The sequence below is a fragment of the Patella vulgata genome, chromosome 7 (genome assembly GCF_932274485.2).
Source record: "Patella vulgata chromosome 7, xgPatVulg1.2, whole genome shotgun sequence".
Taxonomy (NCBI): Eukaryota; Metazoa; Mollusca; class Gastropoda; family Patellidae; genus Patella; species Patella vulgata.
Window position 1 is genome coordinate 25,337,602 of NC_065885.2, and position 27,673 is coordinate 25,365,274.

At 34.0% G+C, this 27,673-nt stretch overlaps 3 protein-coding genes across 4 annotated transcripts; 2 read left to right on the plus strand and 1 right to left on the minus strand.

Moving 5' to 3' along the window:
- Nucleotides 1-472: 472 nt before the first annotated feature.
- LOC130013519 (piercer of microtubule wall 1 protein-like) lies at nt 473-13,067 on the minus strand. Of its 2 annotated transcripts, none has more exons than XM_056102118.1 (4): nt 12,910-13,067; nt 11,678-11,777; nt 10,248-10,369; nt 473-858 (listed from the first exon to the last, which is right to left on the minus strand). In XM_056102118.1, exons 1-4 carry the CDS (start codon nt 12,931-12,933, stop codon nt 790-792), a joined length of 315 nt encoding a protein of 104 aa, XP_055958093.1. In that variant the 5' UTR covers nt 12,934-13,067; the 3' UTR covers nt 473-789. The 2 variants fall into 2 exon arrangements, with proteins under 2 accessions (XP_055958093.1, XP_055958092.1); XM_056102117.1 differs by having other exon boundaries at nt 10,248-10,381.
- LOC126807854 (uncharacterized) lies at nt 1,070-9,444 on the plus strand. Its single transcript, XM_050532694.2, has 6 exons — nt 1,070-1,647; nt 2,660-5,017; nt 5,365-5,564; nt 6,027-6,849; nt 8,561-8,689; nt 9,067-9,444. The coding sequence occupies exons 2-5, from the start codon at nt 2,664-2,666 to the stop codon at nt 8,604-8,606; spliced, it is 3,423 nt and encodes a 1,140-aa protein (XP_050388651.1). The 5' UTR covers nt 1,070-1,647; nt 2,660-2,663; the 3' UTR covers nt 8,607-8,689; nt 9,067-9,444.
- Nucleotides 13,016-27,290, plus strand: LOC126827440 (transmembrane protein 116). Its single transcript, XM_050556760.2, has 13 exons — nt 13,016-13,328; nt 16,055-16,098; nt 16,363-16,426; nt 17,322-17,462; nt 17,867-17,974; nt 18,446-18,495; nt 19,217-19,318; nt 19,842-19,881; nt 21,503-21,589; nt 22,323-22,374; nt 22,651-22,743; nt 23,328-23,401; nt 24,147-27,290. Exons 1-13 carry the CDS (start codon nt 13,260-13,262, stop codon nt 24,282-24,284), a joined length of 1,062 nt encoding a protein of 353 aa, XP_050412717.1. The 5' UTR covers nt 13,016-13,259; the 3' UTR covers nt 24,285-27,290.
- The last annotated feature ends 383 nt before the right edge of the window (nt 27,291-27,673 follow it).

The following is a 27,673-nucleotide window of genomic DNA, read 5'->3' on the forward strand; positions in this document are numbered from 1 at the left end:
TTTTTATGGGATACAATCACTAGTTTATTCTAAAAGCACGACGTTTCCACAAGTATTCTCTTATCGTTATCAATCAAGCAAAAAAAAACAAAAAAAAAACGTCATGCTTTTAGAATAAAGACATCGATTGTTTTAAAATAAAAATTGTGTTCTGTTAATGTGAACGAAATGTTATACTGATAGCAGTCCTACAACCCAGTTTTATTTCACAGACCCTCAATGCAAACTGGACCATATCAAACAAAACAGGAATGTGGACGTATATTGCTGCGTTAGCGATGCTCTTGTTATTAAAATACAGACCTGACATCTTCCTTTGATGTTGGAATACCATTATTTCAAATAATGTATGGGCAACTTTCCAATTGTACATTAATTATTTATACTAGATGGATACATGTGCAGGATAATGTCTGTATTTTAATTACTGTGGTTAGGAAAATGAACTAAGCAAATAATAGAAATAGACGTCAACTTTTAATAATTTATTCATTTCAATATTATTTACATAAAAGTGATAATGATAACTTAAGTTGGTGCCAGTTTTTTCTATGTATATGTAAAATGGTGATGAAAACATAAACTAGATATAATTACAATTACTTAAAATAGTCAAAATAAAAAGAACCAAAGCTGTAGCAAAGGTTTTGTTTTTTAAATTATTTTAAATATTATTTTGTTACAAGAAGATTATTTCGAACTGCAAATTTCACAGAACTTTTGTTAATAAAGACAGAGGGTGTAATGACTGGATATTATTGTTCAAGATTAATTGTCTTTAAAATGCCATCACACATTGCTTTGATCCATTCCAGTATTAAGTGAGTGATTTCTGTACATTCCACATTTTCCTAATGTCTGTAAAATATTTAAAAATCATCAATTAATATAAATTAAATAACTGTTCATTGAACCGTGATATCTTTATGTTGTAAGTAAAACAAAAACCAAAGAAGAACACCAATGATAAATGAAGTTAACCAGGCTAATGGAGATTTGCACTAGCCACTGTGTTATCACACAAGCTTATACTGGCAGATTCTATTGTAACTGGTACCAAAAATGATATTTGACGAGAGATTTATCAGATTCATAACCTTGCAAATGTGATTCACACTTTTTAGTCTTAAAAAAACCAAAAAAGGAACCCCTCGAAACTGACAAAATCAATTGAAAGTATGTGAGACCATAATTTGTTAATGAAAAAAATGAAATAAAATTCATAGCATTGGAGAATCTGACGGACGCAACTCCCGTTTTTATGCCTCCATGGTAAAGTGCAGTTGCTATCGTCACTTCGTTTCCGTCAGCTTCAATGACGATAGAAACATCTTGACTAGGCATCGTAATTCACTTCATATTTCACTTGTAAACAGTTATTGTAATAAAATATAGATTACTGTTGGAAAGTAATGTGTTCTGTGTCGATTCCTGTCGTAAATCAGAAATTAACTTGACATGACCTAGTTCTATCGTTATTCTGTCAGATCGCCAACACTAACGGTAGCAACAATCAGGTCACCTGCCACAATTTATCAGAGACTGGTCAAGCGAGACTATACTGCGCATGCGAGATCTGGGCCGCTGAAGGTCAATTTCCGGTCGGGAGATCGTGATTATTTTGGATAGTTTTCACTCAAATGCAAGGTAAGTATCTCTGTCAGAGTTTATAACGGTAGAAACACATGACGATAGCATACTATGGAATCTAATTAGATGGTTTGTAGGAATGTTCTAGAGTTGAAACTGCCGAAAGTAACGTGAAATGTGTCGACCTTGTCAACAAATAGAAATGCTTGCTCGAATGCACTGCGTCGTCTGCTTGGTGAATGCAGAAAGGTTTCTATCGTCAGCTGCCTGACGGACACTCTTGTGTCTCTCGTCATTATATGACAGACTTCTGGTTGCTATCGTCATTATCTGACAAATGTTTTGGTGCTATCGTCACTTCCCTGACCGATTCTAAATTTCTACCGTTAATTCTGACGGACCCAAAACTGTCATTGAACTCATTGTTGAGCCTACTCAGGTAGATTTGTCTTGCCCCCTTTTTTCAGGGCTATGCATATGAAGGTAGTGCTGTACTAGTAGTGGGATCCTTGCATCACAAACCAATGATGATTGATGTCTTACTTCTACAGCATTGAGGTGCGTGTCACTGCAGTTTTTGATTGGACACCAACGATGTCTTACTTCCACCGCATTAAGGTGCATGTCACTGCAGTTTCTGATTGAAAACCAATGATAATTTTTGATATCTAACTTCATTTTTTTCTCAGGGATATTGGCACGTCTAGCTCGGGCTTGTTCACGTTTATCTCGTTTTCTTTCACGGTCTTTCTTTTTCATCCACACTTGTTTTTAGACGGACCAATTTTTCCTTTCTTATTGTTTGTAATGTTTGTTTCGCTCCTTCACTGACTGTTGTTGTTGTCGAGTTAGAGCTTTCGCACATCGGCCATTCGAACCCTTCGAAGAAGACTTGTTATCTGAGTATTCTGAGTGATTCAAACTGCAATACTTTTTCTGTCGAGCCCGTCCCAGTTCCTTTTGATGGTTTTTTTTCTAGAAGTTTTTTGGCTGGTCTCTTCTTTTTAAGTTCTTGCAAGGCTGGACACAACACAAATCAGTATTAAATGAATTTGTCTTATGTTTTCAGAATCATGCCATCGCGCAGCACAGAGTGGCGGAGAAAGCTGAAACAGACAGATCCTGAAGAGTACAAGAGATATCTGGAACAACAAAAAGTCCGCAACAAAAACGCACGTGATAAACTGAAGGAAGAACTTAAAAAGAAGAGACCAGCCAAAAAACTTCTAGAAAAAAAAGAACATCAAAAGGAACTGGGACGGGCTCGACAGAAAAAGTATTGCAGTTTGAATCACACAGAATACTCAGATAACAAGTCTTCTTCGAAGGGTTCGAATGGCCGATGTGCGAAAGCTCTAACTCGACAACAACAACAGTCAGTGAAGGAGCGAAACAAACATTACAAACAAAAAGAAAGGAAAAATTGGTCCGTCCAAAAACAAGTGTGGATGAAAAAGAAAGACCGTGAAAGAAAACGAGATAAACGTGAACAAGCCCGAGCTAGACGTGCCAATTCTCAGCAATCTGCACCTAGAAATATAACCACCAGTTCAGGGTACAAGACGAAAAAAACACAGTGGAATGTGACAGCAAAAGCTAGGGCTTCTCTTCCAAATGACCCCCTTCGGTATGCTACTGTTGTGTCCAGCCTTGCAAGTAAGTGCTCTCCCCGTAAAAGGACAGCATTGAATGCGATTGGATGTACGACACCGCCAATTCCAAGAAAATACCGAAAACTGAATGTTAGATTGTTTTCGCCGCTAGCCACTGAAAAGGTCACTCCGGAAGTAAAGGGAGCTGTCAAGATCCTTGCGAGAAAACTGATAGGGATCGCAAGTAAACGTGCTATTGGTCGTGAATTCAACATTGATAGGAGGTACATCAAAAAGAAGAAGCCGAGGAAACTTGCCACTGATGTTGCTAGTATCCAGAAGTTCTACAAAAGAGAAGATATCAGCAGAGTCTTACCGATGAAACGCTATGCTACTAAAGCAGGACCAGCCTATTTGCTACAGATGTCATTGAAAGCTGCTCATTCCAAATATCAAGAGGAATTTCATGCCAAATGTAGTTATGCCAAGTTCGCTAGACTACGCCCCAAAAATGTGAAGCTTCTCACAACGAAATACAGAGAGTATTGCGTTTGCATATATTGCATCAATGTGCGTTTCAAGCTGTTAACATTGTCGAGACAAGTCAAAGAACCAGGAAAGAAGCATGCCAATGAGACTGACCTGCTCAACATCCTGCTGTGTCCTAAGCCTGATACTGCCAGATTCCACGGCATAGAATGCGTGAAAGGTGCTTGTAAGAAATGCTGCAATTTCAAGAAAACCCTGTTTTCTTATTTCAACTTTTCTCAAGCTGAATTGAGCAACCCTGTAGTCTGGAGTTCCTGGAGGAAAACTGAATGCAATGGGAAAACGAAACGCATGCTGATTAGCAAAACAGCCACCCTGGGTGATCTGATGAAGGAACTTGTAGAGGACGTCCTTTCACCCATCAAGAACAATACCTTTATTCAGCACTTGTTCACTGCGCATTGGCAATATTTCCAGTTTGCCTGCCTTAGAGACAGCCTGCCAAAGGGCTGGATCTTGCAAGTCATGGATTTTGCCAAGAACCGATCAACATTCTATGAAAACGAAATAAAAGGAGCATTCTATTCCCCATCACAGATTACTATGCATCCAGTGGTAACCTTCTACAACAGTGCTGCAGGTACTGTGCGACATTCAGTTATCGTTTTCTCAGACGATAATCAGCATGACTATCATGCTGTGGACCATTTCACAAAGGAAGTTGACCAGTTGCTCAGGGAACACATGGAATTCCAGTCAGTTGTTGTCAAGTCAATCTTTAGTGATGGCTGCGCTGCACAATACAAGAGCTCTGGACCACTCTGTGATGTCTCTCTCAAAGGTCACAAGATTGTACGAAACTACTTCGGATCAGAACATGGTAAAGCTGACGGCGACGGCGAAATAGGGCTGGTAAACAGGGCACTTGATCGGGCTATATGTGGTGTGGGGACGGTGATTAGCAGCGCATATGATGCATACAGGTGGTGCACTGAACATTTCCAGCTCAACAACACATTGTCGAAACGGAGTTTCATCTACGTTCCAAAAGGGGTCATACCACGCTCGAGAAGTGTCACTGACGTCAAGACCATTCCACAAACCAGAAAGATCCACCAAGTAAGGAACAATGTTGGCCGGCCATTCATACTTCACACAAGGGAGCTGTCCTGTTTCTGCTGTAATTGCAATACAAGTGTTGAGCTTGGGTCCTCTGCCAAGACAGCAAAATGTACAAACAAGACTGTAGTTGGCTGTTACCAGGAGAAGAAGTTGCAGTTGAAGAAGCCTACAGCTCTGGTGGATGAAGAAGAAGATGAAGAGGAACTTCAAGATATTATTGATGGGTAAGTAGTGTCACAATACACTTTCATTTAAAATGAAATTCTATAGTACTCTATTTTATTGAGACTGTTTTTTTTTAATAATTTCGGTTTTCGTTTAATTGGTTGGATGCGCTATGGCGGGTGTGGCGCGTCAGCAGGGTAAGCTTACTCTTCCTGGACACCTGTTACCACTGTTTATCATGTATTTGATGGACAGTCCATTTGCTGTCACGATTTTGCCGATAACGTTTTTTTAGGATTTCGAATTTTGTCTAACGGTTTGGAACGTTCGTACTTGGTTTTATTTATTCTAAACATGTACACATTCACAGTCATATTGTTGTTTATTATTACCCTAAATCTTTCAGTTTGCTGAATGGTGAGTTGCTGAATGATGATGGAAAGTACGATGAGGAGTCCGAGGGCGAGGGGAATGGAGAGTATTCCAATGAGTCAGAGGTGGTGGAGAATAGAGAGACCGCAGAGTCCGAGGTTGAGGATGATGGGCAGTTCAAAGATGAGTCCGACTCTCACAGTGAGGTCAATGAAATTGAAATTTCTGACTCAGGCAAGTTGGCCAATTTGCACCATCATGACCTTCATTGAGTGTTGAAATGTTATCACTTCAACACACAGCCATAAATTTACAAGTAAAGTTGTCTAGTTCACTTTGTAATTGATCTTGTGTCTTTTTACATTGTTTCTTCTCCCAACAGCCAATTATACAGCTCTTGTTCCTACATTCTTTATGTTCTTTTCTATAATCATTGATTTTACTTACCATCGTCTGATCATTGATTTTACTTACCATTGATTTTACTTACCATTTATAGATCATTGATTTTACTTACCATCTGCTGATTATTTTGTATACTTACCATTGTTTTTACTTACCGTTTGCGGATCGTTGTTTTTTAGTTATACCTTTTTATATTTCCTCATAGTTTTTTATAAAGATGCTCTTGGCGCAAAATGGCCTAGTTTACTGTGTGCCGACGTGCCATAAAACACTATTCTTTCTTTCTTTCAGTATCTGCCATAGATGTAGCCCTGATTACGCCTACACCAATAGCAGACTATTTCGCCGACCAAATACAGATGGTGGATAGAAGAACATTTTTCTCCAACCTGCAGCAACATCTAGGAACACTGGACTATGAAAACCTTCAGGACCTTGCTCCCCAACTGGTCGACATGATTGAAGCAAAGTATCCACTTCGTCCCCTTCTACCCAACTGCGACAGCTGTTCCATTGACAAGCCTTCGATCTCCCTCTACAATGGGCCGAGCACCCATGTGCCTGTCGAGATATATGGGGATGGCAACTGTTTGCCACGGAGTGCCAGCATGTTGATCTTTGGTAATCAACTGAGACATGTTGAGATACGTATCAGGATAGCTCTGGAAATGGTGTCATTTGAAAGCGTCTACTTGGATAACGAATTCCTACGCCATGGGCTTACTGACACTAGCATCGACATCCTAAAGTGGTACTCAGTTCTGTCACCATTCGTAAAGGAGACCAATGTTCCACTGCAACTCTTTCGAAAAGAGGCCAAGGACTGTATCGCCAATGGCAAATATATGGGTCCATGGAATATGCATGCCCTAGCCTCTGTCATGAAGACAAGGATTGTCTCTGTCTATCCGACTTTAGGAGGCCCCAAGATGGTTGCACTGCTAAGCAGAAGCGTTTATCCAAGAAATGATCCAACTGATGTTCAAAACTGTGCCTACATCATGTTCACCAATGTTCATGGTGATGCGAACAAGAGCTTGTGGCATCCAAACCATTTCGTGGCATGCCTTCCAATTGGGAAGGAAGCACCTGTCCTGATCAATCAAAAAACTGTGTAAGTGGATCTTCTTGGCTTGGTTTTCTTGTTGAACCTTATGTCCCCACTTGGGACTCCTAGTATGTGAGGTGCATGACAATTTCAATCAGGTATACCTGATTGAAATTGTCATGCACCTCACATACAATGAAATGGTTTATCACTGTCACTTTATGATCTTTAATCCCCTCTTTGATGTATACGATGGTGTTGTATGTAACTTGCCTAACTTAAGGTCTTACTAAGATAATATACGGGTCCTTCTGAGCTAAACTGCACCACCTATAGGAAAATTTTATTTTTTACACTGTATCAGTAATAAGTGGGCTAGAATAAGAAAACAAGTTTTGCCAGTTAAAGAGAACATGTAACAGATAGAATAAACAATTTCGGGTAGGCATGTTTAATCAAAGAAGATAAAATTAAATAAAACAAAAAAAAAAACCTACATTTTTTCGGACGTTTTTTGTGACTTAAGAATAATTATTATTATCATCAACAATATGCTGTAACAAATTAACAATGTGAACTTTCTGTCCTGGAAAAACGTAAAATTAATGTGCAATATTTTTCTAAACAAAAACACAAAAAGTCATCTAGTAAATATTTTTTAATAGAAAAAATATACATGTTAAAGGGAGAATTGTACAACGAAGCTCATTGTGTTCATGCAAATACCACAACAGTCTCAAAAGTGTGCATTACATTTTCTAAATAAATGAAATTGTGACCATGTTATTTCATTGCTGAATAATTTTTTTGAAAACAGAACATCAGAAAAAACATTACCAGCGGTAAGCAAGTTGCTGTTGAAATTTATGTTTACTGTTATTTATTCAGTTATTAAATGTATTGATACTTTTACAAAAGTTGCTGTTGAAATTTATGTTTACTGTTATTTATTCAGTTATTAAATACAGCTGAACTCTGCCATTTCGAATGTTAATTGAATTTGAAGCTATTAGAGTTAAATATTTGGTCCCAAATTAAAGACTTCATGTTTTAACTAAAATTCAGATTGTTGATACCTATTTCATATATATATTTCAAAGTTTTTATTTTTGGGGGGTGGGGAGGGGGTGTTCCAGTCCAGAATTAAAGTTTTATTCATAAAATCGCATTCCCAGTGGCTTCGAAATAGCGTTGTTCAGCTGTATAGTTTTACCTTTGTTCCATTCATTTTGAAAATGTTATATAATACTTCATCTGTTCCTATTTCAAACCATGTTGCAAATACTTCTTCTTTAAGTTAGTACTACTCATGCTATTGTTAAATTTATCTAAATACTTGATCATAATTGGAAATGCTCTTAAATAAGTTTGTTACTTTCACAAAGGTGAAAAGTTATAATCTATAGTGAGTGCACTATTAGAATTTTCAGAAATGTTCAATCTTGCAGTCAGACAATTTTAAAAAAGGCTTTTAAAAAAAAGTGAAAAAACTTTCAGTTCTGCTTTTAATAATAATATACATGTAAATTGATAATTAGAAAAGCATTGTGGCAAATGATAAAAATTGCTTTTGTCAAGCAATTTCTCCTTTTGCCACAATGTTTTTTTTAAAGTTGTCTGCTGCAAGACGCAAAAATGTTGCGTTACGGGGTAATGAGTAAAGATTGTTAAAAAGCTTTATGAGCAGACTGATCAAACTGGGCCTGCTATTGTCATTTTGTTGGGTGCATTCTGTGCTTCCAAGGGATCTTCTTCAGATTTGTTCACTTTTTTGCAGTTGGAAACAAACAACACGAATGACAAAGACGTGGTTGGGTCAGTAATGCAGGAAATGTCGTTCACCATGGGAGAGTACCTGCTATGCCAATACCAGATGAAGAAAAACACTTTGCAGTATGTTGGAGAGGTAGAATATTTGTTGCAATTTCTTAAGCTGTATCTATAGCTCTTTCAAAAACTGATTGATTCAATTATTATAATTCTCAGTTCAGGAAGTTTTAAGTTCACTTTGACTCCCAAATTTTAATGGGTGACATATTGATTTGGTCTGTTGTCTAGCTGTGCATCTGTCTGTCTGATAAACTTGTTTCGCATGCATCTGGACACCTGTTACCACTGTTTATCATGTATTTGATGGACAGTCCATTTGCTGTCACGATTTTGCCGATAACGTTTTTTAGGATTTCGAATTTTGTCTAACGGTTTGGAACGTTCGTACTTGGTTTTATTTATTTTTAAATAATAGAGTTACATCACTTCTAGTTTTAAATTGTTTTTTTTTAGGTCACAGCTATTTCTGAAGAATCCCTTCCATGTGTAGAATTTCTGGAGAACACAAAAGATCCTGTCTTGAAAAAAAGGAAGCAGATACCTGAACGAGCTTTAGTGGACCATAAAAACATTATTAAAAAACTTCATGCGCCAGAAACAGTGTTTAGTGGCAGACAAGTTGTGTTGCTTTTTGAAGAACTTTTAAAAAGCTGTTAAAATAGTTCATTATATAAATGTAAACAGCATTTTTATGCACTTAAATGATGACTTTAATGATGAATATGCCTTGTCTCTTAACTCTATACCACCTGCAGACATTTTTTTCTTGAAGTTGACAACTTAAAAAGGCTTTGTAAACACATGAAAAAAAAACACGTGATCTGCACACAACTTTTACCAGGTTCAGTTGTCCGTCGGACAGGGGGGGGGGGGGAGGGGGGGGGGGGGGTCAAGGGAGTATGGATTTTATGTGGACATGATGGGGGGAGGGGTGTTCAAATCACCTAGATTGTTTATATGTAATGCATTTAGTATTTTTCTACACTTTTGTAAGTTGTGCAGTGCAACTTTTTCAGTGTCTGTCAGAAATGATGATAGAAACCGCTTGTTTCTATTGTCATTTTTAATGTCCGTCAGAAATGACAGTAGAAACATAACACTGACTATCAATGCAATGTCGTTTTAGTCCAAGAATATCACAATCTCATCTCTATAACTGTCCATTAGGCCACATGTGATATTTCAATCCTTTGAAATCATAGTGATACCCATAAAACATAAAAAAGGGAGTCGTGTCCGTCAGATTATGTCCGTCAGAATGACGGTAGAAACACGGTCGAAATTCACAACATCTAAAATGCAAATAAAAACAATTCTGCAGGGGGTACTGAAATTATAATAATAGCTGAAGGATCCTGATCCCATCCACTATCAAATAGGCTTATTTAAATATCTCATATCCCGTTTTGGGCAGTTTATGATGATGGGAGTTGACTGGTACCTTTTAGAATAGAATACGCCTACTAAATAATTAATACAAGTTATGGATTACAATAAATCATTATAAAAATAAATGACAAATTTTATTTGATAACAGCAATAGAAAAGGGTGGAAGACCATACTGGCATGGAGGTTCCTTGATTCAAGAAAATTAAGAATTTACTATACTAAATGAATAGTTTTAGCTACTTACTTCTGAGAATTGTTGTGATTTGGCATGAAATGTTGTTGGCATGGTATGGACTGATGGAGCTCTTGAACCATATGTAGCTGATGTTGTTCTATACATAGGATGTTGTTTCTTTCCCCCATAACCTTGAAACCATTCTATAAACAAAATTATAATTCAAAAATTGAATTAATAGTATTAATATTAATTATTATAATACTATTAATAGAGTGAAAGTTTAATCTATAAAAAGAATATTAGTCTAAAAATGGTTCAATTCTGATCAGTATCTCCAAAGATACGATGAACTGAAAATTTCTCAACTATCAGTATCCTCTGTTAATGATATATAAAAAAGTCAGTGTCACCTATAAACTTTGCAAAAATTGTATGATGGGCATCTTTTTAATCTAACTGAATCCCAGTTGCGAGAGTGTCTATTATCTACTCTTAATATTTTGATTTCTTAATTACAATAATACAAATTACAATAATGAAAACTTTAATGAGGTAACTTAGTTTGCAATAAACTAATCTTCCGTAGGCTCCTCCTTAATTACAAAACAATTTTACTTGCATCATCAGGGAGGGGTACAAATATTCATTATAAAATAAGATGGAGGATGAAGAATCCTATTTAATTTCAATAATTTCAGTTAATTTGTTCTGGAGTTATTGCGCCTGTTTCACTTTGTTGCACCTTGTGAACTTTCTAACGACAAAAGTTATCATCCGATCTGTATGCATCATTCAAATTAGTGAAACAAAGATGTCTATTGAATTTCATCAATTTCAGTTATATACCATGTGAATGCACTAACGACAAAAATTACCATCCAATCTGTATGAAATTTATATGCATTATTTAAATTAGTGAAATGAAGAAGCGCAATGAATTTCAGCAATTTCCATTAATCATGTCTAGAGTTATGGCTCTTGTTTCACTTTGTTGAACCCTGTGAACGCTCTTACAACTAAAGTTATCATCCAATCTATATGAAATTTACGTGCTTCATTTAAAATAGTGCAACGAAGATGCCTATTGAATTTCAGCAATTTTTGTTAATTATGCCTCGAGTTATGGTTCTTGTTTCAATTTGTTTAAAATTGTGAACGCACTAACGACAAAAGTTATCATTCGATCGGAATGAAATTTATGTGCATCATTTAAATTAGTGTAACGAAGAACCCTATTGAATTTCAGCAATTTCCGTCAATTGATTCTAGAGATATGGCCCTTGTTTTACTTTTACCATGGCCCTTGATCTCTATGAAATTGCCTTCAAAATGCCATCCATTACCTACAAAAGAATAAATATGCGACAACCCTCTATTTGGCTGCTGCAGGCATATGTTTCAATGCCTGACAACCTATCTCTTTAGAATCACTTAAAAACAACATGGAAAATATTAGAACCATGCTTTGTCAACAAAAACTATTTTTTTTAACTAACCTGGGTTGTCAAATCTTGAAGGTACTTCTTTTATTCTATAAAATTCATGTGTTTGAGCACCTTTAGGTACCCCACCAGGACCAAATTCACCATTCTGTTGCTAATAGAGAATAAAATAAATATTTTTATAAATGAGTTATAAAGAAGCAATTTCAAATATTTTTAAGTGAATAAAAAAAAGCAATTAATCTTGCGTGAAAGAGGGTACAAACCAAAATACAAGGCACGTGACCTTTTTTAAAAAAAAATGCAAATTTTCAGTTTGATGCTTAACTTGTGAATCTGTTTTCTTTCCTTGAAATTCACTGTATGCTTTTCCTGACAGGGCCTTAAAGGATAAATACCAGATATATTTCATTGAATAAAACTGGTTACCCATACTGGTAATGGAAACTATCTGAAGCTCTGTGATACATTTTAAAATAAGAAATACCAATGTCCAGTGTAATGGGAGTGGAGGCAAGCTTCTTGACTAGGTATCACAATGAACATGAACAAAGCTGTCTGTAACTGATGCTCCTATTATTATCAAAAGAAATGACAAAACTACCAAGCAAAAATTGGTAGTTCTAAATTCCAATTATAGGGTAGTCCACGGAAGCTTACCTGTTCATTCAATAAATTATATGTGAAAACAAGAGAACTAAATGACATTGAACAATTTTCTTTTACAATCAACTTACTGTGTAATATAGTTACCTTAATTTGAAAATGGACTAATACTAGTAGACATGGCAAACTGCGGATAGGTTAGAATATGATATTCTTGACATCGTTACGATAGACAAGCCTTGCTGTCATCCCCTTGTACGAAATGATCTATCCTGATAAGTCATGTACTGGTAATTAGCTTCCATTTTTACACGCCCACATTTTTATGTGGATGTCTGTTGTCATTGCCCGTCCACAAATTGTTTGTGGACACTCTACTACTGCTACAGGTAACAATTTTTATCTGATTTTAACGAAAACTTAAAATATAGAATAGGTTTATCTCTCAAAGATCTCGGTTCGTTTTGATATTGGCATGTATTGTATCGTAACTTCATGGATTATGGTCCCTGATTGTATGAAACATCAGGTTTTTAGCTTGTGGACACTCTAGGGGTTACAATTTTTATCCCATGCCATATGCCTATGGCAAAAAAAAAAAGAAAAGAAAAAGTGTTTTAAATAAACACTAGCCTTACTAGCAGACAGTCAGTAGATCTAGATGATTAGATTATAATTACCTGTTGTACTGCTGTGTCGGACATGTTTAATCTTTGAGTTTGAAATGTAGCTCTGGTGTAAATAATTTGATTTTGCTCTTTTTAAAGTTCTGAGATCCAACATAAACAAAGAAAATGGTCTATTTACGTTGTCATGGCGATGTCCAAGGTAACCACTAAACTTCCGCTTCCGGTCCGATGCCCCAAGATGTAACGGGAATTTGCGAGATCAAAACAAAGGGTCACATGAGAAAATAAAATGGACATCTAAAAATGTTTTGGATTTGGAAGATTAGGATAAGACTCTAGATAAATTAGAAGTACCGTAAATTATATTGTTGATTAAAAGTATTGAAAGAAGTGTCATTAATATGGATTTCAACATCGACTTACAGTCAAACAGCTCTAATATAACAATGACGACACTGAGTCTTAGTGAGGTAGGCATACATACATTATCATTCACTGAATCACTCCCAATCAGTAGCCGGTAGACCAGTAGTAATTAGTAGGCCCATCACTGCCAACAGTCACCGGGTGGTTACATAATAATTACAGTAGTTTTAAATAAAGTGAGAAAAGGAAATTAAATAAATGAAAATCAAGATACTATTCAGAAACGCAACATGGGGCAAATTCAGCAGTAGCCGGGTAGGTAAGCTATAGGCCTACAAGAAGAAGTTAAAATTGATATTGATAGAGTAGACTGTAAGGGCAGTAATTTATCTAATTCCACTCAAATCTACCCAATTCCACCATTATTTCAAATAATATAAGACAGTAATTTATATCTATCAATATTTGATAATATATCGTTCTTTATGACTAATTGTCATTTATAATTTACATCGTTATAATGAATGTTTTTTGTGTCAAAATTCCCCTCAAATGCCATTTCCAAGCAATTAATTTGGAAGTTGTAACCAAATCCACCATTATTTTAACTAATAATAGGGGACATAATTTTTTGCTGTGGAATATTTTTTAGGTATAATGATTCGATAAACTAAACCTATATCTTTCAATTGAAACTGCACTCCAAATTTTTCATTTTGTTCTGGAAGCAGTGTCATTCAAGTGGGGTAATATGGGTCATCACCCAAGCCCTATAGCAAAAAATTAGCAACTCACATTGTCCTTATATTTTATGAATTGAAAGATGAGTTCAGTAACTAGATAGTTGATTTGCTTCAATATCACATTATCACACCAAAAATCCCCCCCCCCCCGATTTGAATTAACGGTGGAATTGCCTGAATTTGGGTAGTTTTGGGTGGCTTTTGGGTAAATCGTGCCACTGAGAGTAGAAACATTACGAATATGATTTCGTTTCGCTATAGTAACCTAGTCTATTTATTAGTAAACCGAAACAAGGAAATCATAAATTTCTAACGTCTTAAATACGTTGTAGAAAATGTTTAAAATAATCATAATTAAGCTTATATCCTGGACAGATTTATCCATTGAAAGGTACTAATATACTCTTGATACAGACCCAGAACATCTAGTTTTATTGTCATGTTGATTGTATTTCATGACATTGTCGACTAATTCAATTAGTAATTGTTCCACAGATTGTAAATTCAGTATGAATTAATATATCATTTCATAGATGATTAAACACATATGTATGCCTACTGCATGTATGAAGCTTAATGAAAGTAATGGGTCTATATTGATTGTAGATACATTCATGTATCAATAATGATTTGATTGAAGGGTAGGCCCGTAGGGGTCCACTAGCTGCTACTGAATTAATATCATCTACCATGGAAATGATCAGACAGATTGATTACAATAAAAAGAGATCTGATAGCAGGAGATTATTTCTATTTGTCAACAGTCAGTTTTGTTCAGTTCAACCCTAGATCCATTCCAAATAATGTATGAAAATCTAAGATTTGAATTTATTAGTTGTTGAGATTGAGGTATCTCTTTCTTAATTAGCTATAATTTACAAACAATGAAATATCACATGATCAGACAGTGAGCACTTGCAAATTACTATTCAAATATCTACATACATGTATGCCAACATTCTCTAAGGAAGACTTCAAATTTCTTAAGCAAAGTATTCTCAGCCATCCTGGTAAATAAACCACCTGTCACACTGTCACAGAACAATTCAGACATTATTCCTCTTGTGCCTGTGGTTTCTTTATTGAACAGATTATGACACAAAGTTAAAAATGTCAGGCACATGTACGACTTCAATAGCGCTAGACATTTTGTAAAACAGCCTACAACTTGAATCATTATTCTGAATCTACTCAGTGGACTCTACTAATCCGAGACCCGTGTCTTTCAGTAACTTAGTTGATATAAATAAATGATAAATAAATGGAAGCTACAAAATTATGACATGGGATTGTAATCTTGTAAATGAACATTTAATTATCTAAAGTGATGCAGCTTCTCAATATTTTACCACAACATTAGCAAAATAATTATAATTACCCATGTGTTTAAGGTATCAAGTATCCCATGACCTTTTAAATATGTACATGGTTTAATATGGTTACATCATCACTTAAAGCATCTAAATATCATTGACTGCTTTTGTTTTTGTTTGTAGCATTGACTATGGCTTTGAATGTTCTTCGTTGGACATCAAAAGCATGTAATTTTTATACAGAGATTCACCCACCAACACTATCTAGCTGTAGCTGTTTTAGATCATGGGTTGTAAATGCTATATACAGTGGTTTATGATAATTGTGATATAATAGTTACAAAATAGAGAATGAGAAGGGAATATGTTGAATATTTCAGTCAAATCACTTCATTCTGTGCGGAGTCATTTGAAGAACAGCGTAATTTTCTTTGTCATTGCTACCGTTGTTATGATAATAAACAAAGTCTTGAATATCAATTTTAAAATTAAAAATTATTAACTGGCAATCTTTTGTAAATCAAAACCATCCGATGGTCTAGAACATTGATTATGGGCTTGGCATGTGAATAGATATGTATACATGTATAATTAATATAATTTTTGAGGCCACATGAAAGATCTGCTCTGCATTCAGACATCAGATTTAGCTCTTACATCATACATCTTTAATAATGACTTCTACAATCATTTTGACAAAATATTTCTAAATTGCTTTGTATACATTTTTTTCTAATATGAAATGAATATTTTGAAATTTTTATTGTATTTTAGATGCAGACAATAAGCATAATTTCTCTAGTAACTGCATCTCTAAGGTAACTTTCTTATATTGTAATAATTTATTTTGTAATGAACCAAAGTTCATGAAACAGTAGTGAGATCAGATGGTTTCTGATGATAACTTTAAAAATTGTTCCCTGATAATTATAATTAAATATACTGGTTGTATTTCATTACGTTGCTTCAATTTAGTGTTATTATTAATGGTATTTAACGACCTAGCTCTTCTTTATAATTGCTCAATGATCTGCTTGATCTCATTTTCAATGTTAAAATATTTGAATTGTTATTTATTTCAGTTTTATTGGTTCTTTTTCGATTGTATTAACATCAGTTTGTCACAACAGAGTTTGTTTTCCAGAGGTATAATTATTCATACTTAAATATATGTACCAAGTTAACATGTACGTTCCGAAAAACCAATAAAATAGCACCAATAGCACCATCGTTTTTGAACTAGTAAGCTTATTTCGCTGCACTAGATGTACATGTAGTTGGTATGGGTGAATAGAGTTAGACATATGTTTGAATGCAATCAACAGTAAAGTACCCAGTGTTGAATGTTTAGAAGACAGGCTATGATAAGAGAAATGAAATTAAATATATGCAGCAACTGACATTGTGCTTTGAGATAAATTGTCCTTGTGCTAAGACTTGTGCTAATTTCGAATTCCAACTCAATTTTTGATATATATATATCATATGAACAGTTAGATACTGGTTTTTGCCAGGTTCTCTGTCTACACCACTGACACAGGGAAAATCCGGTACTTTTTTGGCCAATGCCTTACTCAATGTGGCTCCTGTCTTTTAAGAGATATAAAAATACTAGCAGGATACCCGATGGCCTAAAACGTTCACAGGGTCATGATGGTTAATTTGATACCACATATGTGGGGGTGGAGTGTGGCGATGAAGCTTGATGGGCAGACATACATGTACATGTACCTATACACACATACAAACACACATTGATATATACAAACTTTGATTTTATTTATAAAGGTAATTGCAGTTTGTTCAATATTCCTAAAACGGCTGCAGGAAAAATAATGTATGACAGCAATAACATATCAGATATCGTCATATTTGTCAGTTGGGACCTGCTGCTAAAAGATTGATAGGAATTGATGTATAAATGTCTATTTTTTGACCTTGTAACCAGAAAATGTTTATAAAAAAAAGTTATTCAAATTTCATTATAGTTTATGACTTAGCTTCACAATTATTATATTCTTAAATTTTTATGTATTTCTAGGTTTATCCAATATTCCAGTTATCAATAGCAGATATATTAGCGTCCATTTTTCTCCTGTCTAATGTGATATGTTATCTTAAATCGGTTCCAAATTTTCCTGGCAGTTCCGGACCCTGTGATGTCTTGACAGCCTTTATGATGGTACAGTATTTTCATTCAGCTTTAAGCTTCTGTTCATATAGGAAAATCAATCAGCGTTCTGTAACTTTTAAAAAACCTTGTGAACATGATTTAAGCTACAGTTTTAAACAGAGATCTTTCAAATTTGGTGGGAGGTATTGCTGTACTGAGATGAACCCAATCGCAATTATAAGCGTTCTACAGCTTTCTGTGCCAGAGTCATCAAACTTTCTCAATGTCCAAGTTTTTCTTTGAGATAAGCTATATTTGAGACAAAGCTGCTGTGTGGGCTATTCAACACTTTGCATGGCTATTTTTTACATGGTAGAGAGTTTGTGAATTATTTTCCCATATTCTGTTAATAGTCTTTACCTTAGAATTTGATAATAAAGAACTCATTTGTTTCTCTCTGGTTTGTTTTTCAGAGTTTTTATACCAGTACATTTATTTTAACTTTGTGTTATGCTCTTGAAGCATTTATGCGTATGCAGAGAAGATTGCAGCCTGGATCAACCAGTAGTAATGAAAGAGAGGTGGGCATATATTGCATTTTCAGTTGCAGTGTGGTTACTAGCTAAAGCGGGCGGGGGTGGATGGTCGAATTGTTAGCGCGTGTGTGTTGTATCATAAGGTCTGTCATTGAGTCAACTGGCATGGTTTCGATTCCTCAGTTGTATGTGACAAGGAGTAGGATCGCCTGTCCAACCTCGTGGGTTTTCTCTGGGTCCTCCGGTTTCCCCCCACTGCTAAAGACCCCTACGCGCAAGCAAATTATTGAAACAAAAATTTAACCATATATTAGTCTCAAAATGAGCTAGTTTGTGTCAAGTGGACATTAAACCCCATTTCTCTCTCTCTTGCTCATTTTATGCTCATGTGAATCCCGATTGCTACTCCAGATTGGATTATGTAATACCATTATCTCGAGACATGAAGGTTTGAAAGATGAGGTACCTTATCTGCTATAAAAGGGCTCAATAATAAGGAATTTTTTTCTTTTTCAGGGAAAGGCTGTCAGTCATCCTTTAATGCATTTAGCCTATGGTTCAGCATGGTATGTCTTTTTTTTCTGATTATATTTAACAAACATTTCACCTATAATAATAACCAGTCCTATTTAAATCTGATGTACATGCAATTTAGAATCGATTTATTTTTGTTTTAGATCCCATATTTTACACTTTGCTATTCCCGACATTGAAAGAATGCTATCAAAATATCTATTTCTCACTTACACCAATGTGTCCTCAAAAATAAAAAGTGAAACGAAATGAAATGGGGTTTAACGTCCTACTGTTCTGCTCCTATACTGGGCTAATGAAGCCATACGGGCATACGCCATACAGTGTGCTATGAGGGAAATTTTGCCCGGGCAGCGGCACTATCGCCTACTCTTATATCAAATTCCAACTGCCAAGGGATCTTTTACGTACATTCCAATGTATACATGGGACCTCGTTTTTTCGTCTCATCCGAAGGACTAGACAGCTGTCCTTGTCAGGCCTTTCGTTCTACATCACTGCCAAGGGGAAACCACGCTGGAAAATTGGGATGAACTTTCTTGGCCAATGCAGGGATCGAACACCCGACCTCCAGGTTAGCGAACCAGCGTCTTACCCACTTAGCTACGTGATCCCCGAAAAATAAAAAGGTTTTGACCAGAATATACTGACATGTTGTGTGTTCTCTGTTGGGTTAATATTATCTTATAGTATCCTCTGATTAGTAGTAGTTCTTTATTATAAATTTGAAACATTTTATTTCTGATTATTCAGGCTGATTCCAATTGTTATAGCAATTGTTCAAATAGAAGTCATACATATCATTGATTCTTCATTAAAAACTCAATACACTATTATACCAGCACAGTGTTCACTGTAAGTATTATTCTTGATGTTACTATTGTTACAACTAACTGGATACTTGATACTAAGTGCAGAAGTACCACACTACACACAAACCAAAACCGACAAGACAAACTACAGAGACGTTGCAAAAAATATCAAATCAAATATCAAATCAAGTGAATGGATCTGGGGGCCAGCCTAAAACGTCCACTGCACTGTACAGTCCTGAGCCTGTAATGATACAGGCGTGACTCAAAATAAAAAAAAAAATTGATTTACAAGAAAGACAGAAATAATGTGACCAATTTTGACAGTGATCGTCTGTTAAATGGCATGAGTCTGCCAGTTGAAGTCGTGAGTAACATCATTCATATAGTTAACAATAAGGGCGATAATGCGGATAGAATCCCGGAAAATGCTAATTGTAGTGAGAATGCGACAACAGGGGTTGAAGACACCATATTTTATTTTCGAATCTTTCAGTCATAAACATTACACAATACAAAATCATACAGACAAAAGGCTATAATTTTAAAAAAAAATTGTGTTTCAGATGCCTTCCTGTTTTTCATTTTGATGAAAAGAAATGCTGGGTAAGCTTTCCTTAGTTTTATATAATGTCTTGGTTACAATAGCCTTCTCTATACAATGTTCAGATAACCATATATACCTTATATCTCAATATGCATTTTGAAATGAAATGGGGTTTAACTTCTCTGACTGGGCTAATGAAGACGGGCATACACCATACAGTGTGCTATGAGAGAAATTTTGGCTGGACAGCAGTACTGTGGCCTATATTGAATTCCAACTTCCAAGGATTCTTTTAAAAGCCCACCAATGTGTACACGGGACCACTGACAAGGAGAACCACACCGGTATCGAACAATGGACCTCCCAGCTCTTATATGCATGTATAAATGATTAACTTACTATAACCAGCGGCTGCCAGGCAGGATACGCCCACATTTTGCAAGAGATGGATAGAGAACAAGCTAAACAAATAGTGATTTTTTGTACAATCAGGGGCCATAATTCAGGAAGTTACGATCCTATATGTGCAAATATCGAAAGGAACCAAGATCTTTGGGTTATAAACATGCATTTCAAGTTTCATCAAAATCGGGTGAACATTGTGACCTCTAGAGCGTCCACAACCTAGATATACCTTATTTTTACACTGTTTAAGTTCGAAGGGCGACCATTTTGTCTGTTACTTTTGGTCCGATTTTCACAAAATTCGAACTCAACCGTCATTAAGGTGTAACGGGATATATTCAAACATTTTTTTAAATCGGAATAAAATTGTGACCTCCATAGGGTCCACAAGCTAAAACACAGATTTTTTGTACAATCAGGGGCCATAATTCAGAAAGTTACGGTCCAATATGCGCAAATATCGAAAGGAACCAAGATCTTTGGGTTATAAACTTATATTTCAAATTTCAACAAAATCAGATAAAAATTGTGACCTGTTATAGGGTCCAAAAGCTAAAAACGTTATTTTTCGTACAATCAGGGGCCATAATCCATGAAGTTACAGTCCGATACATGCCAATATCGAAAGGAACCCGAGATCTTGGGGAGATAAACCTATATTTCAAGTTTCATTGAAATCAGATAAAAATTGTGACCTGTAGAGTGTCCACAAACAATTTTGAACAGACATCCAGACGGTCAGGGGCGACGACAATATACGTGGGCGTATAAAAATGAATTGGTTTATAGATAATTTTTTTATCATTAAATATGTATAGATTTTGTATTCCTTCATATCAATAGATGGTTGATATCAAACTTATTTCAAGCAAAGTCTAAAGTATGAAAGAATGTAAATAACATTTCATCAAAGTAGTCCTCAGTAATAAAGTTTTTAGGATTTGTCTCATCACTCGACAATTATCTAAATATTAATGGACCCGACTTTCTGGGTTAACCCTTTCTATCTGCCTGCAGTTTTAATGCACGTTTGCTATTCTTTTCAAAATATGTGTTCGATTGTATGATGCACATTTCAAGGTGTACTTGGTGGTTCTGAAATATGTGATACAGATTCCTACATTAAATTTACTGAAAAACATGAAATCATGTCAAAATGACAAATCTTCTGTTTAAGATGCAATGCAATACAGTGGAATTGTATTTTAATAGATTTATGCTCTGCACTAAATATCATACTTGATTATAACGCTAAATTTGATTGTTTTTTGACAGGATAATATTGAAGATGGTAGCATGTGGCATTTAACGTATAAATTGGTATTTCTCATTATTCTACTAATTGTCTTTATAGTTAATATGGTTAGTGAATATTTTCATATTCTTAATAAAAACTATGAGACAAACAAACATCGGAAAGACATATGTATGTCTGGAATAAGTTCTGAATCATTTCTTCACAAAATAATGCAACATGATCAGTTTCCTCAACAAAGCTTTTATTGTGCTGTTTTATGGGAGAACACAAGATGAAACAATATATCTGTCTTTATTTTGGTTTATGCAATATGATTTTTAACATTTGAACTATTGGTATTATAATAATTGATAGATTGTGGAAAGAAGTCATACAATGTAAGTCTTATTATCAGACTCCATGCTTTTAGATTTGTTCTCTGAATGGGTGAATTGGGCTTGTTCCCCGCCTGAATAACGCTTCGTCATCGCTCTCCACCCCCACTATATTGGGTATCAAATTAATCAGGATGACCCCGTGAATTTTTTAGGCCATCTAATTTGGGCCCTGGGCAAATTTGGGACACAAGCAAATTGGGTTCGTGCAAAGCTGGGTATCCTGCTAGTAATTTAAGAGTTCATCTGATTTCTTGGATTAGTGATGAAAACTTTAAATTAAACCATAAAACATTTTTAATCTAATTGTATATTAATATGGTGACTGAATCGAAAGGCTTGTTAATCACCAATGAAATTTCTTGTTACCCACACTTGTGATCTATTATCAGAACATATTTTGAAAATTTGATAAGATATGATGCTATCATTTTATAATTGATTATCTTTATGTAAATTACAGATACTATATATATGTATTGGTAAAAAACTAAAACAATTAGCTAGACGAAGAGGTAAGTCATCAAACAACTAGCTTTCATCATTTTGTTTTGTTTTAAAAAGAATACAAGGCCATCAGAATCAAGGTGAAGGTCAGAATACATCATGGTTTTTTTGGGTTTTTTTTTGGATTTAAAACATTTCAAAATTGAACGAATTCGTGGAGATATTATTATAGTCAGTTGCTACATTGAGAGAATGTAATTCCATATCATTAATTAATGTATGCCCTATATGATAGTTTTGACTTAAAAAATGCATCAAACATCATTATTATTTTGTTCATTCAGGTTTGTTAGGTTTTCATCAAAGACAAGAAGAATCTACAGTTAGAAAGAAAGCCATCTTGTATCAAACAGGTTTTATCTTTTGCTGGATGCCTTGTAAGTAAGATTTAAGGGTTTATTTAATGGGCAAGAATCCTAATAGAGATAACCTTTCTTGATTTGAGTCAAACACACAGTTTTATCGTTTTGGATTTCATTTCACTGAAGACCAAAGTGCACTATTTTTGACTTGTTAATTACTGCAGTTTTAGATCGAAAGAATCCACACCATGAGATGGATTCATGTATCTTGGGTCCAGATTTGAAATGTTTAGAAAATAAAAAGAATGAACCCTGAATCTGGAAAGAAAAAAAGTTAGGATTTGTGGTAATCAAACCTGATTTTTGATAAAAAAAAAAAAGTACAGTAATAATGATAGTAATCCTACAAATTAAATTATTATAAAAAAGTACCGTAATTAATATATTAATCCTACAATAAGCACATTAATTTGATATAACACTTATAGATTTACTCCCCTCTTTTTCCAAATGACAAAATGTCTTAGAATTCAATAATAATATACCATCAGTCGGAAAATGACCAGCTTATTCTGTGTGGTTGTTAAACCCTGTTTCTCTCTCTCTCCCATTGTGTTATGACAGTTTGTTAATTTTCATCTTTATTTCTCTATTTTCAGCTCTGTTGTTAGGTTTTCTATCCTTATCAAGTTCATTTGAAATGAGTCAATATTTCTGGTTGTATGTTCTACAGGTAAGTGGATTGCCTTGGTATTTGATTTAAACAATACCAAAATTAGCCAATGACTTAATTATATAAATCAGCATCTCATTTGGTTTAACCAGTATTTTATTCAAGAGTAGATTAGTATTTACAATTTATCATTTGAAAACATAAGTGAATACAATGTAGTAACAAACTAAAATGTTTATATATAACTGTTTTCACCACAGTTAAAGTTAGGCTCCCAAAGTCTTTGGCCAAAGAAAAAATGCCACAGTATGTTTGGAAACTTTATCTGGGATACGTGTCCCTGCTTAACAGTTTCAAAAGTCAGTATACTTTGAATATAGCATAAATTGACGAAGAACTTGTATCGAGAACATTGACGGCGAATTAATTGAAATATTTAATTGAATCAATTAATTGACGGATCAAAGATCCTTTGATATTGATTGATGGCTCGTCAATTAAATAGACCGTGTGTACTAGTGCCAGATTGAAGTTTTCGATCTGAATGAAAATTGACGCTAAAACATTGATCGTGTGTGGGCAAGGTCAATTTATCCAATTAATTGATATCAATTAATTGCCATCAAGTAATTGACGGAAAAATTGAACATGTATGGGCCGCTTAACATAGGTTGAGATATTTTTAATCTTGATGAAGCAAACAATCCAAATCGTTAATGTCTATAATCTTGATGTGTAAAGCATTATATTTTATCCATTTTTATCAATGCATGTTGCCATTTACTTCATGTTTTTGTTTTTCTAGGCTTTACTTGGACCGTTACAAGGTTTCTTTAATTGTATTATATATGGTTGGAAGAGGGAGGGGTTTAGAAGAGCCTTATCAGAGAGTACATATCTAGTCAGTACTAACAGATCCTCATACTTGACTGTCACACTGTAGCAAACATCATGACTTGTAACTTACACCAATTCTATTATTTGATGATGTATATCTTCTTTATTATAATGATATTAAAATTTTCAGTTATCTTTATATTTTGTAATGGTTTTTTAAAATTTAGCAATAAGTTATAAGGTATTTTGTAAATGCATACAATGTATATGCTTGAAAATCATGTTATTCTTAAGTTACTTTTGACTGTTATAGCTGCTGACTTGTGCATAAAATTTAGTGTATAACATATTTGATCTTATACCAAAAATAGCTTTTTACTATATTATATCTTTATATTCCTATGTTATTTTTATACTGATTTTTAAATGTTAATTTTTTCCTTTAATTTGTTGTGTTCCATGGTTCTGTAAGGACTGTATTGTTAGAAGAGACAGTGGCAACAGCAACAATGGCTTCAATGCTAGAAATAGAAACTATCATTTTAACATGGAAGTTAATGCAGTTTTGTTCATCCATGTCTACGATTTTCTGTGTGAGATGCAAGAAATTGCTGCAGTTTTTTCCATTTTCAAACTTTTTTTTGTCTCAGTTGTTTTTCATTTCCAGAAATATAATCCCAAACATCTCAAAGCTTGTTGCTTTATAAGAAAGAGATATTGTTGTGTTCAGTGCTATTTTTATGTTTAAATTTGTTAGTGAATAGTTAATATGTTGTGTGCTTTATTTTTAAGAAAATTAAAGTAAAATAAAGTGTTAAATTGTTTTAATCCAATATTTTATTTATATTAGTAATGAGGCAAGCATTCTACCATTATATGTTATGAGTTAAGCGAAGTCAGTCTCTTTACAATTTAAATTTTTGTTTTTGACACTGTTGGACCACAAAATTGATTATATTTTAAACTTGGCTTTATGTAAGGGCATAAAATTTTGAACAATGTCAAATGGTTTTATCACAATGCCAATTAATTAAAATTCAGTCAAATATCGGCAATTTTATTTTATTTTGAATTGGGCAAAAACAAAATGGAAAATATTGATGTAATTAAATTTGATCTGTTGATATGTTTGTACTGTAAAAAGTTTATGTCATCAGATTAAAGGGTGTTTGACTCTATATTTTTGAATCATAAATGGGTCTAAAATCACATATTAATGTAATATGAGTGTATATTAAGTGATTTATATTCTATTTTTAAAAAAGAAATGTTATTTCTAATCAATTACGTTCGGTGAAATACGCTAACAGTCTGAATTGAACGACAATCGTTTACGCCTAATTAGCCCATTCTTCAGGTTTTTTTATTATTATTATTTGATCATTTGTGAATCAGCCATTACTATTTACTGCCGCATTGTAATTTAGGATATGCTTTTCTTTGCTAATTGATTTTTCACCTGAAACAATAATATGGTACACAACACGTGTACCATATTTTATGACGTTCATTCTGTCTTAAATATTGGATATTAGGATCCCACATTTTCTCGGCAACATAACAACATCAATATGGATTAAAATGGACCAATATTGAATTATAATTTGTGTTGTTAATTTCGAATATTATCGAAAATATTGAGTTAGAGACTTAGCTCTATTAAGATCTAACTCATTTTTACTAAACAATCAAATGTTTTAGTCAAAACTAAAAGTGATAGACAGACTTTAGTTTACCCTGTCAAATTAATAATGAATGGTGTGGATTTTGCCCAGTGGAAATTAAGAATAATCACTGCAGCACAACCGAATAAAACATTTTATTTTGATTTTAAATCTTAAGCTTACCGTATTATTGGCTTCTACTTCTCTAGTTCAACAATTAAAGACATATTTAATTAAGTAGAATGATAATTATACTGATTAAATTATTTAATTTTAAATGAAGAATGATACAGATTTTATTTGTATTGTTACATGTATATATATATTTTACATGGTCAGTGTTCATCTTGCCTTGCTACCTGGTTGTGTATTTTTTATTTTTAAACCACTGTCCTAAAACAAGACAAGGAATATTCTTTATTTACATATATTTTTATCTGATAGCAATAATGAAATTAATTTTATAAAGGAAGTAAAAGTTATGATAAGGTGTAAAAATAGTTTGTAAAAGGATATTTTGTTATCAGGATTTTGTTTTAGTGCTTATATCCACTTGTTAGAATTCCTTGCTGTAAAATATTTAATGTAAATTCCAAATTGGCCATTTCTGTATAAGCATTAAATAGCTTGATTTTAGCATGCCAACCATTGTTAATTCATTATTGCTAATGAATACATTTTAATTTATAGTTTCCATCAGGGATGATTGACATATGGCAGCCATTTTCAGGTATCTGTAATCAGCGCTGTACTCTCTCTTAAAAATTTGAGATTAAGGTATATAGACTTTTCATACCATTGTTTAGATTTTGATATATCATTATGGATACGTCAATTTGATTTTCTGTTCTTTGGACTCTTGATAATTAATTGCAAGAAAGAGACAGGCAATCAAAAATTATAAGTTGATTATACCTCAGCAGGTCTGTAATTAATAGCACAATATTTATACCTTTTAACTATTGTAGAAAAAATAGACTGCTTTTAGCTTTGTTTATGTTACTACACAGGGCAGTATTTAATAGAAATGCAATTTTTAATTTCAAATAGTTATTATTACATTTGTTGATTTCAAACCTGAATTAATGTGTTTTTATAAATAATTTATGTCTTATATATACTATTAGTTGATTAAGTTTTTCAATTAATATAAATGTACATCTGAATCAAAACCATTGGTGCAACAAGGACTTATACAAGTTGAAATCTTTCCAAATAAGAAATTGGTTGAAGGACCTCTTTTTAATTTGGACCCACTGGTGTTCTAGACCATATTGTTTTTAAGTGGTTGAACCACTTTCAAATCTGTGAACCACTATTATAGAAGGTAGTTAGTATATTTATAATTAGTATTTTAGATGTCAGTGATAATTTTATATTTAAGTAAATATATTTTATACAAAATACCCAGTGAATATTCAATAAATGATCTGAATAAATGATTACCTATAATATAATGACAATTTATTGTTGTTTATTGCACATGGTTGAAATACAATATGGCATAGAATAAAATTGAAGCACAACCAATCCTAAAGAAGGGCCAAAGTCCAAAACTGACAATGAGCCAAGCAAACCACTACTATGGAAAGTGATACTATGTGTTCCAGAAATGGAAAGCATATCCTACCTCACCATAAAACCCATCACTACTCTGAGATGTTCTCTAAAAGTCAATAGTTAGGTGCCTGGATTACTTTCCTCAGTTTCACTTGTGCAGTGAAAATGTTTGTGCCACTTTTAAATGTTGGGAAAGAGAGAGAAAAAAAGGGTTTAATGTCCACTCAACACAAATTAAAACTTTTCAGAACTAACATATGACACATTTGTA

Excerpts from the sequence above, each read along its gene's own strand:
- LOC126807854 (XM_050532694.2), top strand. The coding sequence starts at position 2,664 with ATGCCATCGCGCAGCACAGAGTGGCGGAGAAAGCTGAAACAGACAGAT. Across the intron at positions 5,018-5,364 it reads CTTCAAGATATTATTGATGG|TTTGCTGAATGGTGAGTTGC; the intron begins GTAAGTAGTGTC and ends TAAATCTTTCAG. Across the intron at positions 6,850-8,560 it reads CTGATCAATCAAAAAACTGT|TTGGAAACAAACAACACGAA; the intron begins GTAAGTGGATCT and ends ACTTTTTTGCAG.
- LOC130013519 (XM_056102117.1), bottom strand. The coding sequence starts at position 12,933 with ATGTCCGACACAGCAGTACAACAG. Across the intron at positions 11,778-12,909 it reads CCGACACAGCAGTACAACAG|CAACAGAATGGTGAATTTGG; the intron begins GTAATTATAATC and ends ATTCTCTATTAG. Across the intron at positions 859-10,247 it reads AATCACAACAATTCTCAGAA|ACATTAGGAAAATGTGGAAT; the intron begins GTAAGTAGCTAA and ends AATATTTTACAG.
- LOC126827440 (XM_050556760.2), top strand. The coding sequence starts at position 13,260 with ATGGATTTCAACATCGACTTACAGTCAAACAGCTCTAATATAACAATG. Across the intron at positions 13,329-16,054 it reads CGACACTGAGTCTTAGTGAG|ATGCAGACAATAAGCATAAT; the intron begins GTAGGCATACAT and ends ATTGTATTTTAG. Across the intron at positions 16,427-17,321 it reads ACAGAGTTTGTTTTCCAGAG|GTTTATCCAATATTCCAGTT; the intron begins GTATAATTATTC and ends ATGTATTTCTAG.